At 34.1% G+C, this 15,198-nt stretch overlaps 1 protein-coding gene across 2 annotated transcripts in view; it reads left to right on the top strand.

The window, feature by feature from the left end:
- The first annotated feature begins 1,017 nt into the window (after window positions 1-1,017).
- LOC115217849 (cellular tumor antigen p53) overlaps window positions 1,018-15,198 on the top strand; it is a 229,632-nt gene continuing 215,451 nt past the window's right edge. For both annotated transcript variants that reach the window (XM_029787548.2, XM_029787551.2), the window contains exon 1: window positions 1,018-1,219. In XM_029787548.2, the coding sequence (XP_029643408.2) occupies window positions 1,055-1,219 (165 nt within the window). In that variant the 5' untranslated portion in view covers window positions 1,018-1,054. The remainder of the gene's footprint in view (window positions 1,220-15,198) is intronic.

Raw genomic sequence — 15,198 nt, forward strand, 5'->3', positions numbered from 1 at the left:
TTTTGACATAATTTTAACTGAAAGAAAACAAGAGTAGATATTATATATTTGAAAAAAGATATCGAAGATCAACACTTCAGTATTTTAGAAATATATGTACACATAGAAGATAGTGTTTTCCAACTGACTGAATAATTAGGGAGTTGGCTTTCTGAAAGCTCAAATGGGATAAGTTTTGTGTTAATTATATTTGACTGTTCTCATACATTTACAAATATTTTTGTTATTTCGACAGTATTTTTCTTTCTTATCAGAAAATTATTAAAATCTTTGCTTTGAGATAATAACTATAAGGTTACAAGATAGCATACTATGGTTGTGATTATTTCAAGTAAAAATTGGGATTGTTGTATATACACACCATATCTGAAACTATGTGATTATCAATTTATGAGTGGATATCTTGCTGATTTGTGAAAATTATCATCAATGTCAATAGTACTTGAAAGCCTTGTCTTCTTATATGTTGGACCTTTGGCTATTAAAAAATGTTTGCATTACTTCTAGTTTATCTTATTATATCTACATTTCTTAAGTCCTGTTGTTGTTTTTACAGTCGCATATCAGTTATTGTATTTCTACTGTAAAAATCTAAAGATTTGTTTCAAGTAAAAGTTAACAATTTTTCACAGTTAGCGAATAGTATATTCTGTAATTATCAAATGTTGAAACCATTATTTTATGAAACCTCAGCTACAGTCATTTACTTAACTTTGTCGGGATTATGGCTAAGATTATCAGATTTAATGCATACTTTACAATTAAGATTAACTGGAATGGACCATTACAAGAAATCTAACAAGACAAGCAAGTAAAAAAAAAAAAAGAAGAAAGAAATCATTAGTTGGATTCGTTAGTTTAATTGCTGTTTCTGTTTTTATGGAAATTACAGAAAGAAAATGATTTATTGAAAAGTTGAGAAAGTTCACATTAAAAAAAAAATAACAAGGAAAATTCCTTTTTACTAAGGATGAATGATTTTGTGGTTGGTAAAAAAAATTCTAAAGTCAACGAAGGAATTTTGTCTAGACTTGCTCTGTCAGCATCCAGAGGTATGGATTTAACAAAGGAAACTATGTCTTCAGAGTGTCATAAACAAGAGCAGCACCAACGGTCAGAAGAAAATAATTCACAACATGAGTCACAAAATAACTATTTACATGGATCCGCTGCTAATAAATTGCCTTATGATCTCCTACAAAGTCTTTCCTCACAAAGGGTGAGTAAAATCTTTGCCAATGATTATTTTTAATTTCAAGAGTTATCAGAATATTCTTTTACTTGTTTCAGCCATTTGACTGCAGCCATGCTGGGGCATCGCCTTTAGTTGAGCAAATCAACCCCAAGACTTATTCTTTGTAAGCCTAGTACTTATTCTATTGGTCTCTTTTGTCAAACTGTTAAGTTATGGGGGACGTGAACATACCAGCATTAGTTGTCAAGCCAAATCCACTCACAAGGCTTTGGTTAGCCTGTGGCTATAGTAGAAGACACTTGCTCAATGTGCCAAGTAGTGGGACTGAACCTGGAACTGTGTGATTAGTAAGCAAGCTACTTACCACATAGCCACTTCTGCACCTAGAATAGCTTAAAAATAGTTATTAACATCAGTATTAAACATTTATAATATATATTGTGACATGAAAAGCATACATTTGCTTTTATGCGAGTGATAATTGTAGTTTATAAATTTATGTGCTGCTTTAGATAATTTGAAATGTAAGGTGTGTAGCTTGTGAAATACGCATTACTATGACGAGTAAGCAATGTGGTTACTACTGATTTTACTTCTGCATAGGTAGGGAAAGAGGAATTGATCTGACTACTTTCTAATCCTCTGGACTTTTATTAGGTAAAAATATCCATCTTCTATCCCTGCAGGGATTAGAAGCATAGAACTATTTATAGTGGATAGAGACAAGGGCTCAGTATAAACAGTGTAAATTATATTTAAATGAAACTGAAACTTCGCAATTGCTACTCAATTATTTTATCACTCCAACTAATTTTATGCATAACATACACACACACGTGCGTGCACAGTACCATTGCTTTAGCCCTATGCTCACCTTGGCATGCTGGCATAGGCTAGACAGAGTTTGTGGGGAATTCTCTTATGGTTGGGTGTACTTTGTGTCTTTAAGTCTTTTAGTTTCTTCTTATGAAGCCCAAGGACATGCTTTATCTATTCTAAAACCATTGTGTGCATTTGCATGTGTATATATATGTGTGTGTGTGTGTGTGTATAATCTTTATGTATGTATACATGTTTGTAGGTGTAGGCATGGTATAGGCACAGATCTGATTGTATGGTTAAGAAGTTTGCTTCCCAACCACATGATTTCAGGTTTAGTGCCACTACGTGACACTTTATGCAAGTGTCTTCTACAATAACCCTAAACCAACCAAAACTCAGTGGATTTGGTAAATACTTAATCTTAGAGACTAGTGTATATATATGACCTCGTGTGTACCGTTGGCGATTTTTTTCCTCTGTCTTCCCTTCTCTGGATCTTTCCTTCTCCTATGTTTCCGACGAAGAGCTCCGCTCGAAGCATTAAACCCTCCTTCTTCCCTTCTTTCCTGAGCATCCAATAATACTATATTTGTTCCACGTCCTCGCGTTGTTGTGTTTTTTTGTGTTTTCTTGTTTGGATTAACTATATATATATATATATATATATATAGGGTTCTGTGAATACACTTTTGTCTAAATTACGCAAAAATGAAAATAATACGGACATCTCATTTTAACAAATATATTTATCAAAATTACATAAAACTACCTTGAAATACTAAAGAGTAAATTTATTCAGTAAAATTGCCATTGGCTTCAACCACAGCCTTCAGACGACTTTGGAATCTCCTGCAACTTTTCTCGATGAAAAGTTGGTGAATGCTGCTATAATTCTTGCCTTCATTTCATCTTTGGTGCTACAAAGAATTTTGTTGGTCTCTAGGGTAACTGTGCCACACACATAATAATTAAGGGGGTTACAATCTGGGGAGTTAGGTGGCCAGATGTTAGGCTTAGTGTGGTTGCAGAAATTGTGTGACAGTCATGACTGAGTTCTCCTGCTTATGTGACATGGTGCAGAGTCATGTTGCCAGGCATAGGGTCTTCCAGCAGCCACCCTCTTGACCCAGGGCAGCACTACCTTCTCCAGGCACTTGGTGTAGGTCTCCATGTTGAGTCTGAGGCCATATGGGAAGATGAATGGAGGCATAATGTCACCATCACTAGTGATCACTCAAAACACCATGATGTTGACTGGATGTTTGATTTTTATCACTCTTGTTACATGCACTATCCTCAGATTGACACCCAAACACTCTGAAATGTTTGTGTTGGAGCTTCCAGCATGCATAAAAACCATTTATAAGCCATTTAAAATGTATAAAAAAAAGTATTCACTGACAAAATTCCAAGATGCAGCATGGAATTTTGTCAGTGAACAGGTCGCAGTCTTAAAGTGATGAAAATATTTTGGCAAATTAGATTTAAATGTTGAAGTGAATCTAACGGTTTTTGTGTTTTAAATGGCTTATAAATACCTTCCACACACACACAAAAAAACAATTGTAATTTAAATTTTCAACCCTTCCCTGCCCCAGTGTGTGTGTGTGTGTGTGTGGTGTGTGTGTGTGTGTGTGTGTGTGTGTGTGTGCATGTGTGCGTGTGTGTGTGTGCGTGTGCGTGTGTGTGCGTGTGTGTGTGTGTGTGTATGTGTGTCTGGTTGTGTAAGAAAAAACATTTATTAACAGAAAAGTATGCTATTCAAATAAATTATCTTTTACATACCTTTTTTAAATCATTCTTTTGCTCTAATGAAATTCCTTACACACATGCATACACACACACTGACAAACATGCACTCTTTTATTGAGAGTGAGAGCGTAGTAAATTTATATAGTGAGGGTGCAAGTTTACCATGAAAAAAGCCAAAAAATGAAAAAAACAAGCAAATACAGATCTTTTCTGTTGCTGTCACAGATTTTGAAATTCAAAATTAAGTGAAAATTTTCAAATTTGGTACACTGATGTACTTCTTTGAGCTGAATCCAAGTTTGTGATTTGTTTATTCTAGAAAAATTTTAGCAAAAAGTTACAGCGGTTTAGTTTGATAATTTTTACCCAATCAGAAAATGGGATTTGTGTGTAATAGCTGTGTATCATAAAATGGAAGTAAACATTAAAAGACAGTGTTTTAAACAAAATGAAAGCAATGTGTGAGAGATAATATATATAGAGTGATAAAGAACCTGATAAATATATATATATATATATATATAGAAAGCGATAGATTGATTGTGACAGATAGTGGGAGATTTGTCTATCTAGAAGTTGAGTTATTTCACATGGCAAATTTTTTTTTCTTTATGAATGACCTTCTCTTTGGGACCCAGATTTCGAGAATCAAATTTGTTTCCTTGAGGATGCACCGTTTCAGAGCCTTTCAGAACTAAACACACATACATAACCACATGCACTCGTATTTATATAGTTGATATATAGTGAATGGATAAGGATAATAGATCCAGGCAGGTACCATTCAAGCACTGTAATATAATCCAGATTTTGGCTAACCACATCGAATGATATAGAATAACTGAGAATTATTGAAGGTAAACAATCACACAGTTTTTCACCTGATGGCTAAGTCCTGATTTCTGTTCATATATATGTCATAAACCAGTTCAAAGAGAGCTTTTATTCAAACTTTATTCTACTTGCCGTCTAATCCGTTAATCATGGACAGCCATGATTAAGACATGTTGTTTTATATTAGGAAAAGACAATATTCATCTATCAACATCATTCGACACTATGCCACATTTTTGTACTCAATACAAAATAAGATATCTATATTTTTATCTATTATTTACTCGTGTAGAAAGGAATTAAGGACAGGATATAATTCATAACAATCTTCCCTACTGAGTGAAAAGTAAGCCTCAGTGCATTCAAAATGTATAGTTCTTTAGATAAAAAGGGGTCTTGATCTCAGTTTTCTCATCTCTTTTTGTAGTCTGCATTTTGTTACCCATATTATTCTTGTTCAGGTATACTTTGCAAGTTTTGTTACCCATATTATTCTTGTTCAGGTATACTTTGCAAGTTTTGTTACCCATATTATTCGCATTCAGATACTCTTTGCCAGTTGCTAATCTGCTCATGTTTTCCCGTGCTAGATTGAGAGATCCATTTCTTTGTTGATACATTGCTTCTATTGGTGTACTGTTGGGGTTGGTTCCTTGTTGATTTATTATTTGTGGATCTTGTTGTTCTGTATCAAACTCTGCTTGTCTAGTTATCCCTGGTTGTGTTTGTATGTTATCTTTGTTTCCTTGATTGAAAGATTGTCCTGCTGGAGTGCAATTGTGTGTTGACACTGTATCCATTTGTCTGTTTCTGAATTGTACACTTGCAAAGTGGGGAGAAATTGTACCATGTATATATGTACCAGGTTTGTTTTTTGGTTTTTTTTTTTGCCTAAACTCTTCACAATGGTGTCCCTACATGTTTGCAAGCCCAATGATTAAAACAAATGAGAAATAAGAAGTAATTACAAAATATCTTCTTGCAAGTTATTAAATTTATTGCTTGAAATATTCATGCAAATTTATTTGGTCTACTTATTAGTTTTTCCAGTTTTTTTTCATTAATATTTAGCCTCAATTTTCTACAGAAGGATTGGGCAAATTCTTGTGTTTGACTAAATTTTTAAATCTTTCCACTAGGTATGACACTTCATGCTCCTTTTAAAAATGTCATTATTTATATGTTCTTAAACCTTAAACACTCTTTTTAATTCCTTTACAAACTGAATAATGCTTCTTTGTTAATCCCTATAGGTAGTACATACATAAATATTTGTTTATTGACATGTCTTCCATTTATAGTGCTAAACATTATTTACCACAGCTTTCATCAATTGTAAGATTGATTTATTTTACATTGATTTATTTCACATTATTTATGTTCAGCTAATTTATTTAACATTGAATGCTTTTTATATTCAACTAATTTAAAAGATCTTGATTCTAAATTTAACCCTTCTTAAAATATTCTTTGTTGTGAAAATAGTTGTGTCAATAGTAATTTTATATTATCATTTGCTTTATTTTTAATCATTAATTTTTATTTGAAAGTGGCCCAAGTTTACTGAACATTATATAATGATTTTAAAATATATAATCTGTTTATAAAAAGGTTGAAGCAAATAATATTTTTGTGCTTCCTTCTCTCTCTCTCTCTATGTATATATATATATAAAATGTGTGTTTGTGTGTGTATATACATATACCCAGTTAGACTATGGTTGGGAGATACCCATACTCACATTCCATGGCCTCAAGACAGCTCCACAAACTGGTGCATGCATTTCTTACTGTGTCCCTTGAAAGATTTTTGAACACTTCCTTGATCATGGTTAGCAGATTGGTCTTGGTGCTGCAGTGGGTGTCTTTCTCAACTGTGCCCCGCACATAATAATCTGATTGTAAAATTGGGATGAATTAGGAGGCCAGAAATTGGGGCTGGTGAAGCTGTACAAATTCTCCAGCAACCATTTCTAACTTTTTCTGAAGACATGGCAAGGAGTCAAATCCTACTGCTACACATATGGCCTACCAGCAGCAACCCTTTCCATCCAGGGGTTGACCACAATTTTCAGCAGGTTTTAACATAGCCATCTAGATTGAGTCTACAGCCATGATTATCAGTTGTTGGGTGAATTCTGGTGTGCAGACACTGTCAGAATGCTTGATGGCCACAGCTTCAAGTCACAGTTGCAGTTGTCCATGTCATGTCTTATAGCCTTTACAGTGTTCATAGAGCATTAAGCAGCAATCATTATGTTGGTATTTTGATATTGTATATCATGATACAGTAACTCTTTTCCAATATTCAGATGGCTTCCTTGTCAGCTAACTTTTTCTCAACTACTATTTAACTTTATACTCTACAATGCTCCTATTCCTTTAATGCAGAGCACATAAAACCTTTCTCTAAAATAAGGCCATCTCTTAGCTTTTGGGTGTAGATTGCTCTGTTGTTTTTAAAAATAACAGTATCAATATATTGCTTCTCAGTTGCACCTTTTTTGGGTGGATCCCAGAGTTTATTGGGTTAAAGGGTTTTCCAGGTGTAGTCCAGAACCAGATAGATCAGGGGTGGGGGGTCTGCTTGATAGTGAGTCCATTGTCACGGATGGGGTTAAGACTTTGCCTACAATCACACAGAGAAAAGGAGCAACTGAAAGATTCCAGTTGTTGTTCAAAACACTTTTGTTGGACTGACTGTGCTTTGCATGAAACTTGATGGGTTTACATACATGGTGGTAATAATTTTGACAATCTCATCTGAGATACTGTAGTGTAACATGGCCTTTCTGTTGACACTATCAAATGCCTTGGAGAAATCCGCAAATATAATTTGTAGAGTCTGAACTCTTCTATAATTCTTCTAAATGTTAGGATTCATAGTAGTGTTGATCTGCCTTTGCTGAAGCCATTTTGGTTCTGTTCTAGGATGGAATTAATCATTGCCATCATCATTTAATGTCCATGGCCCATGCTGGCATGAGTTGGATGGTTTGATAAGAACTGATGTATCCAAGGACTGTTTTGATCTCCAATACATTTTTTGGTATGGTGTTTATGGTTGGATGCCTCCTTGATGCTAATATGAGGAGAGCATAACTTTGTAGATTTTTGAGGCTAGAGGTGGTTGTGTGATTCCTCTGTAGTTCTGAAGCAAGTGAAGATCCTCTTTCTTTGGAAGTGGAATTCAAGTTAGTTACATATGATAGGAAAACAAGAAATTTTATCAGACAACATTGATTTTGAAAAACTGATCTTAGTTTCGTTTAATTGGTTAGAAATTTGCCACATTTACTGAAAATGTCTGTATTTGAGTAAAAAATTGTAGAATAATACACTTTTTATTTTTAAATGTCATTAAACTGATTACAAATTGATTACATACATATTCATCTTTTACATTGATATAAAGCATAAATTTATAGGGGGTAATGGGTGTATATTTGATTAAACTGACCTGAGTATATGCATGTAATTTCTTTTTATATACTGAAAAAATAAAGACAAAATTGATTTTATTAGAATTTGAATGGAAAAGAATATGGATGAAAATAAAATCATTCTACTGTCTTCAGCATACGTTTTATTTCAGAATTTACATTTTTATGTCAATCTTGCTTTTGATGAGTTGGCCAAATATATTATATTCTTTTTTACTAGAAATAATGGCTAAGTCACACTCTACAATCTTTGAAAAATCATACTTCAAGTCCTCCAGACCATGTTCTACTGTTTTGAATAAAGTGATTGTGCATAGACTTTATGAATAAGAAAAATATGGGATGTTTGTACCCTTTGATTATATATAGGCCTGCTTGGTCAAAGCTGACCTGGGGTTAAACAACAACAACAACAACAATAATAATTTCTAACCTCAGCTCAAGGCCAGACATTTTGCAAGTAGGGAAGGACTAAATGAACTCAATTCTTGACTGATATTTTTATTTTATTGACGTTGGTGGATAGACAGGCCAAACTGATCTCAGCAGGATTTGAACTCAGAACATAATTACAATAATAATTGTTTCTAACATAACAACAACAATAATGATTATGATGATAACAACAACAATGCTTTATTTGAACAAATCTCGAATTTTTTGTTGATCAACAAAAGTGTTTACAAAAACCTACTCTTCAATTTGAGTTTTCATTTTAGCTATTTAATGATCTGTGTCTTTGGAATCATAATACAGTTAAATTACAAACATATGCAATCATAAATATTGGAATTCATTAGTATAATCTGGTTTCCCCTTGATGACCATATCAGATCTATCTTAATGTCAGGTAGAACAAATAGAGATAACATTATGTTCACCATAAAGATAAGCAGAAAGATTTTAAAACTTCATGCATGTAATATTAAACTGACCATCAATTTATTTAGTATTTGTTTTCTCATGCTTGCAATGTATAAATGTGTGCATCCAACCACATCTGTCACCATATCAACTACAAAAGAGGTGTGATAACTTTATGTATTGTTGCAGGTAATCAAATATACTGTAGAACCTCTGAAACAATATATTAGGTCAGTTCACAGAATATAGAAAAATTTCTTGACTAGCTGAGGATGTGATACAATTTAGTCCCTGTAAGATTACAGGCTTACAGCCCCATTAAATTATAAACCTTTGTGCCAATGAATTATGATAATGGTTTATGAAATAAGCCCAAGGTAATACATTTCAAAGATGAGTACAATTGATTAAATTGACCCTAATATTTGATTGGTATTTATGCTATTGTTCCTAGAAGAATGAAAAGCATTGATGATTTGATGACTCTTGCCAGATTTGAAATCAGATTGCAAACCATATTGTGTTACCCTCTACTGTGAAAAGATGGAATAATCATAGCCAGAATGCCTTTAAACATAGGCTTGCTAAATTAGGGTTAATTTGGAACTAAACATCACTAACCTGCTGTTCTATGTTACTGATATCAAGCAATATTTAAGTGATATCACAAGCATACCAAGTGATAGTGAAAGAAGTTGAGTGTTTCATTGAAGATGAAAAGCCTTGTTTTGAGTGTTTTGTTGAAGATAAAAAAACACACACCCTCTCTTCACTACCTTCAATCTCTTCTACCTTAGTAGTTCATTCACCTTATCAACTTGTCCTCCACCATACTGTCTATATTGATTTCTAATATAGGAACAAGATGATAAATTTCTGGGAGGGATCTAATACGTTTGGTTGATTCAAATACTTGACAAGTATTTATTTTATTGACCTTGGAAGGGTCATAGGTAATTTTAAGCTCAAAATATGGCAATAGATAGTTATAGCAAGATATTTTATCCAGCTCCCTACTGATTCTGGCACACACTACACATTCTTGAACTCAGCAGTAATGTTTTTATTTTGCCACAAGAGCAGCTTACAGAGAAGAGCAAACCATTTAAAGGTGTGTGTGTGTGTGTGTGTGTGTGTGTGGTGTGTGTGTGTGTGTGTGTGTGGTGTGTGTGTGTGTGTGTGCATGTGTGTGTTTGTATATAATCACAGAAATGATTTTAATGTAAGAGGGAGTCTCTATATATTTACTCTGCAGCTAAATCATCCTCGTATCAAATGGAACCTCTTTGCAGAGAGAACACATTGGATAATGTTCTTATATACAAAAGCAAGTATGGTCAAGGTTAGAGCAGTAAAGTAACATTATGTGCAGCAGAGCATCAGAGCTGCATGTAAGCTTTCTGGCTTGATGCCTTCTGCAAAACTGACTAGGAAGACGGAAAAGAGGAGAGATAGGTAAGAAATTGAGAGATAAAATAAGTGGAAACTTAGTGTATTTTTCTTTCATTTACTAGTTTCACTCTTTAAACTACAGCCAAGATGATTCAATTATACTGGCCCTAGTACTTTGATACTCATTTTATTAACCTCAGAAAAGGGCATTTAAAGTTGTCTTGAACTCAGAATGTAAGGGGAACATAAAATATCAGAAGGTGTTTTATGTGGTATTCTTCTGATATACATAAAATATAGAGTTGCATTAGAACTTCTAGAATAATTGGACTTCGTAAATAAGTTCAGTTGAGCAAATCATATTAATATATATTATCACCGTGATCACCGTGACCGACCAGACCATCAGATGTTGTTACACATCGCTGGTCACAATGCGTTCGCATTGTTTTAGCCTTTGAATGACGCCACCCTGCTGGCTAAGTGAGCAGGCCAACAGAAGAAAGAGTGGGAGAAAGAGTGGTGAAAGAGTACAGCAGGGATCACCGCCCCCTACCGGAGCCTCGTGGAGCTTCTAGGTGTTTTCGCTCAATAAACACTCACAACGCCCGGTCTGGGAATCGAAGCCGCGAGTCCGCTGCCCTAACCATTGGGCCATTGCGCCTCCACAATATATATTATAGACACTGTAATTCTCATTAAATCAAACTAGGATTTTTAAGCAGGCAAGGAACAATTTGTTTACAATTTCTACTTTAATCCTTTTGTTACTGTATTTCTGATCAAAATACACCAATTATGTGTTTCAAATAAATTCTGAAATAATCATGAATTCAGACTGGTTTCACAAAAGGATTCTTGTTCTATTTATCAACATTATATTGCTATGGAATTTTATAGCACAAATAACAAATTTAATACATTCCCATTTTCAACATTAGATCACTCGATCGAATCTATACCAATTGTGTGTGTGTGTGTGTGTGTGTGTGTGTGTGTGTGTGAGTGTAAGTATCTGTTATTCTTTAACTATGATTGTTAATAATTAACTTGCTATATTTTCACAATGGAGTGTGTGTGTGTGTGTGTGTGTGTGTAAGTGAGCTATAGTTCATAGAAATTAAGTTATTTGCTTTGAAACTTCGTTTACTTAAATGATATTTACCCTGCACTGTGTATGCAGTGGTTAGGGTAGGGTTTGTCTTTCAGAGAAATACTATATTACATATTTGATTCATAGCCATTATGTGGCAAATACTTTCACTTTTATGTACCGTTTTAAATTACACTGCATAAAGATATTTTATCAATCCCCAAAAATCACTTCTTAATTCAGATTGCTTTTTATCTTTCTGAAGATAATTTTGTTTCAGTTAGTTTTACTTTCGTCACTATCATCATTTGATGTCTGCTTTTCCATGCTAGCATCACTTGGACAGATCATTAAATTCTCAGGCATATGTTATTTAGAGTTTTTGTTAATGATAACATGTTTTCTTGCTTTGTCAAGCAGCCAAAAAACAGAAAGTGGTAGAGTTTATTTGAATTCTTTCATAAGTTGCAGTCAATTACACATAAAGAGATTGTAAAGTGATCATCAAATCTTGTCAGGTTATATCTGAAGAAAGTCCTGAAGAATTTGTACACCTTATAGAAGTGTCTAAAACTGATATTGCTCTTCATATCAGCACCAAATAAGACTTTGTAGGCATACAATTTTACTATTTAATAGCTTGCATATTTATCACTCATAGTTACCGACTGTGGTGGAAGGGGGTGATTTTTAAAACTGAAAAGGATTAAAAATGAACTATGGAGCACGATAGGTCAAAACAGATTTAACAACTTTCTTGTAATATAAGCGTTAACCATGAACTTCTGCAAGAAATATACCTTTCCACTATCATCAACAGGTTTGCTCATGTTAAACCTACAAAATGTAACTTTTAAATTATAGTTTACTGTGCAAGTAAAAAGTATGTTTTTTAATACCTATGTGTTTCTGATTTAAAAAAAATAACTGAGCTTATTTTGGCACGTAAAAAGCACCATCCGACCGTGGCCATTTGCCAGCCCCATCTGGCACCTGTGCCGGTGGCATGTAAAAAGCACCCACTACACTCACGGAGTGGTTGGCGTTAGGAGGGCATCCAGCTGTAGAAACATTGCCAGATCAGACGTGGCCTGGTGCAGCCTTCTGGCTTCCCAGACCCCAGTTGAACCGTCCAACCCATGCTAGCATGGAAATCGGGCGCTAAATGATGAATGATAATGTTACAAGCCTCACACTACATTTATCCAGTCTTGGTAAGGAGCTGCACCTATAACTGTTGCAGACTCTCTCTCTGACTTGTAAGATTGATTGGGATGAGTTTGATGTTCAGTTTGGACAAACATCTATAAATTGATGTCTGTAGGAAAATCATAGGTAGGGAGAGATTTCGTGTGGATTAGTGCTTCGAAGAGACAGGACTGAGAAGAGTGATTAATGTGGAACTAAAGGGAGTGGGTGCTACACACAATAGGTGTAATGAGAGGACTCGGGTAAACAGGTGTGTTAGGGGTGGCCCAGGGTTGAGGTGTTAGGCAACTAGTTTGTTCAGAGATTTACATTTTGAAAGATCTTATTTTCAGAAACTATTCCCAAGTTTCTTTAGGGTTAAGAAGGAAAGTAAATATCTCTTAGAATAAGATACTGGTCTAATTAAGAATTAATTTCCCACATTGGAAATTAACCCTTAAATAGATCTGTATGTGAAGTGGGTCAAAAATTATAATACAACAGAACAGGAATCTATACTTTCAGATTCCTATACATTTGGCTATTATTAAGGCAGTGAACTGGAAGACTTGTTAGTGCGTTAGTCACAATATAAATGCCACTGAGGTTGACTTTGCCTTTCATTCTTTTTGAGGGTTAAAAAAAGTAAGTACTGATGTAATCCACTAGTGACCTCTCCTAAAATTTTAGGCATTTTGTCTATAATAGAAAGGATTATATAAGTTTGTCAAGTTGGTAGAATCATTAGCATGCTGGACAAAATACTTAGTTCAAATTCTGCTGAGGTCAACTTTGCTTTTCATCCTTTTGGCGTCAATGAAATAAGTACCACTTAGGGTCAATGTAATTGACTTCTCCATCCCAACAAGAAATTTGAAACCATTTTATCAAGAGATTGAGCTGGCTGAATCATTAGCATACTGGGGAAAATACTGAACGGCATTCCTTTTGGGTTTGCATCCTGAGTTCAAATTCCACCAAAGTTGGCTTTGCCTTTCATTCTTTCGGTGTTGATAAAATAATTACCAGTTGAGCACTGGTGTTGATGTAATTGACTAGATCCCTCCCCACAAAAATTTCAGGCTTTGTGCCTATAGTAGAAAGATTTATTATTATTATCATCATTATCTCTGTGTACCTTTGACATGTGTAGTGTTTTGTTTTGGTTTTGTTATTTGTATTGTATTGAAAGTGCTCTGTGTATGTGTGTAGTACCTTGACGTACTAATTTCTGTATGTTGTATATATTTCTAAGTCCTGTATATGTATTGGTCTGCATTTTTTATCATTCCCAAAGCACCTGTTATTAGAGGGATTGTTTCTATTTGCATGCCCCACATTCAGGCTATCTCTGTTTCCAAATCTTTGTATTTGGATAATTTCTCATTCTGCTTTAGAGATATATTATCATCTGTTGGGACTGATATGTCAGTTAAAAGGTATTTCTTTTCCTGATCCTCCTTGACAACAATATCTTTTCTGTTAGCCTTGATCGCTATGTCTGTTTGTATGACATATCTTAGAGTATGGTCACTTTGCCATTCTTGGAGATCTTTTTTTTTTTTTGGTGTATGCTCATACCATCTCTTTTCTGTTGGTATTTTATAGTGTTAGCATAACTTCCAGTGAATGTAAAGGCCCAACTCTGTCATGTCTGTGGATGTGTTCTCTCTTGGCTAAGACTAGGTAGCCTGAGATAGTGTTTTTAATTGTCTCTTCTCCATGTCCATGTTCTGCAGTTACTGTATTCTGCTTCATTATTGGCTTTTGACTATTTCTATTTCTATTGATCTTGTGCCATGATCAAGAACCCCTTAGTCTCTGCTTTGAGTCTTGTTTGTATCATCTAATGTGAGATTTCTTTGCCTACTCTATTTTCATCTTTTTTCTAGTATTTGCTGTGTAGGGGATTTATGTGCAAATTGTTTTATCATGGTATCCTCTAGACCCAATTTTAGTTTAAATTTTAATTATTTCATGATTTCTGATGTGGTTTCTCCATTACTTCATAGCTGTCTGTTATTGCAGCCTGTTTTGTATTGGTTTCTTTTAAGACAAACACAGTCCATATTTCATGTTAATGTTTCGTAGCTATTAGTATTAGTTTTCCATGATACTGTACTAGATAATTCATATGGCTGATATAATGTCTTTAACTCAGCAATGCTGTTTAGGGAAAAAGTTTTGAATGCAATAATGAATCTAATGATGATGATTAGAATGATAAATGTTTCATTTTTTAATGTCTGCTTCAGTTTCCATGATTCAAATATTACTATTAAAATTATATAAAAGGTTTTTAATATTCTGTGATGTTTTGGGTTTTGGGGTACCTGAGCTGATGTTCAAACTCATGCTGTATATGATATATCTCTAATTTATTAATTTTGTATATTTAGTGAGTGATTCATTTATCACAACTCTGGCAAATTTGGGAAGGATTATTCTCTACTGAGAAGGTCAGAGCTAAAGTAAAATATGTGCAGAGTTGTTTTTCATACTTACTATTGAAATAAAAATATTAACCACTGACTGTTTTAGGTATTTTCTTTATTGCCTATATATTTTCTGGTTAGCTTTTTCAATTCTCCATGTATTAAACCATCATCATCATTT

This window comes from Octopus sinensis, linkage group LG12, assembly GCF_006345805.1.
Source record: "Octopus sinensis linkage group LG12, ASM634580v1, whole genome shotgun sequence".
NCBI lineage: Eukaryota > Metazoa > Mollusca > Cephalopoda > Octopoda > Octopodidae > Octopus > Octopus sinensis.